Source organism: Meleagris gallopavo, unplaced genomic scaffold, assembly GCF_000146605.3.
Source record: "Meleagris gallopavo isolate NT-WF06-2002-E0010 breed Aviagen turkey brand Nicholas breeding stock unplaced genomic scaffold, Turkey_5.1 ChrUn_random_7180001859169, whole genome shotgun sequence".
Lineage (NCBI taxonomy): Eukaryota > Metazoa > Chordata > Aves > Galliformes > Phasianidae > Meleagris > Meleagris gallopavo.
The window spans coordinates 10,984-11,829 of NW_011125032.1; the positions used below are offsets into that span (position 1 = coordinate 10,984).

An 846-nucleotide genomic window follows, 5' to 3' on the forward strand; every position below is an offset into this window, starting at 1 on the left:
CCTTTCCGCGTTACAGGCGATACGTCCCACCAGAGAGGAGAGACCACGCGCTGGCACACCAACCACATGGAAATCCACGGTCAGCGAGCACTCGGTGCTGAGCATCTGCACCCACCTGCCTGAGCTCAAAGGACGCGACGCTGCTGTCATCGTGGAGCAGGACAGTTATGGTATCTAAGGCCCACGTGCTCTCAGCGAGCAGCCCAGACTTCAGAGACATCATCACCCTCCAGGCTTCAGGAGATCCTGGAACATAAACGTCATACTTCCAGACCCTGGCCTTCAGAACCAAAAGGAGGTACTAGATACTGCTTTTTTGTCTCACAAAGAGCACGGCCTGTTTCAGACGCTGCACAGACTCCATGCAAAAGCAGTCTCCACACAGACAGTGCCCAACACAAACGTTACACCCGATCCTTCTGGGTCCCTTCACCCTTGCACTATCACAGAACAGAACATCCCAACTAACTTGGGAAAGGAGACTTCTTGCAAAGCTGGCAGAGCTCTTCCAATGGGCAACCCCCAGCCTCTCGATGGGCGCAGGCAGAAAAGCAGGAGTTTCCTCTTACCAACATCTTCTGCTGTCAGCCGCCTCCTTTTCCGTAACACCGGCTTGGCAGCTTCTACCGATCCTGGAGGGAAGGAGATGGCTCGTCGCTTCCTGGCAGGCCGTTCCGCTGCCGGTGCCACGTGCGCAGCGGGGATTGGCGGTCCTGCCTTCTTCACTCCCCTCCCTGGCTGCTGGGATGGAGATTTGCTGGGAGCGGTGCGATTCTCCCGAGCTCTGGGCTGCTGCTGCGGCTGCCCCTGCGCGGCGCTGCACGGGACGCTGTGCATCCCCCCTTT

At 58.0% G+C, this 846-nt stretch overlaps 1 protein-coding gene across 1 annotated transcript; it reads right to left on the reverse strand.

The window, feature by feature from the left end:
* Positions 1 to 7: 7 nt before the first annotated feature.
* Positions 8 to 840, reverse strand: LOC104915915 (AT-rich interactive domain-containing protein 1A-like). Its single transcript, XM_019611100.1, has 2 exons — positions 570 to 840; positions 8 to 246 (listed from the first exon to the last, which is right to left on the reverse strand). The coding sequence occupies exons 1-2, from the start codon at positions 835 to 837 to the stop codon at positions 11 to 13; spliced, it is 504 nt and encodes a 167-aa protein (XP_019466645.1). The 5' UTR covers positions 838 to 840; the 3' UTR covers positions 8 to 10.
* Between the last annotated feature and the right edge of the window lie 6 nt (positions 841 to 846).

Coding starts and splice junctions, on each gene's coding strand:
- LOC104915915 (XM_019611100.1), bottom strand. CDS start 837: ATGCACAGCGTCCCGTGCAGCGCCGCGCAGGGGCAGCCGCAGCAGCAG. Junction 247..569: donor GCTGACAGCAGAAGATGTTG/GTAAGAGGAAAC, acceptor TTTATGTTCCAG/GATCTCCTGAAGCCTGGAGG.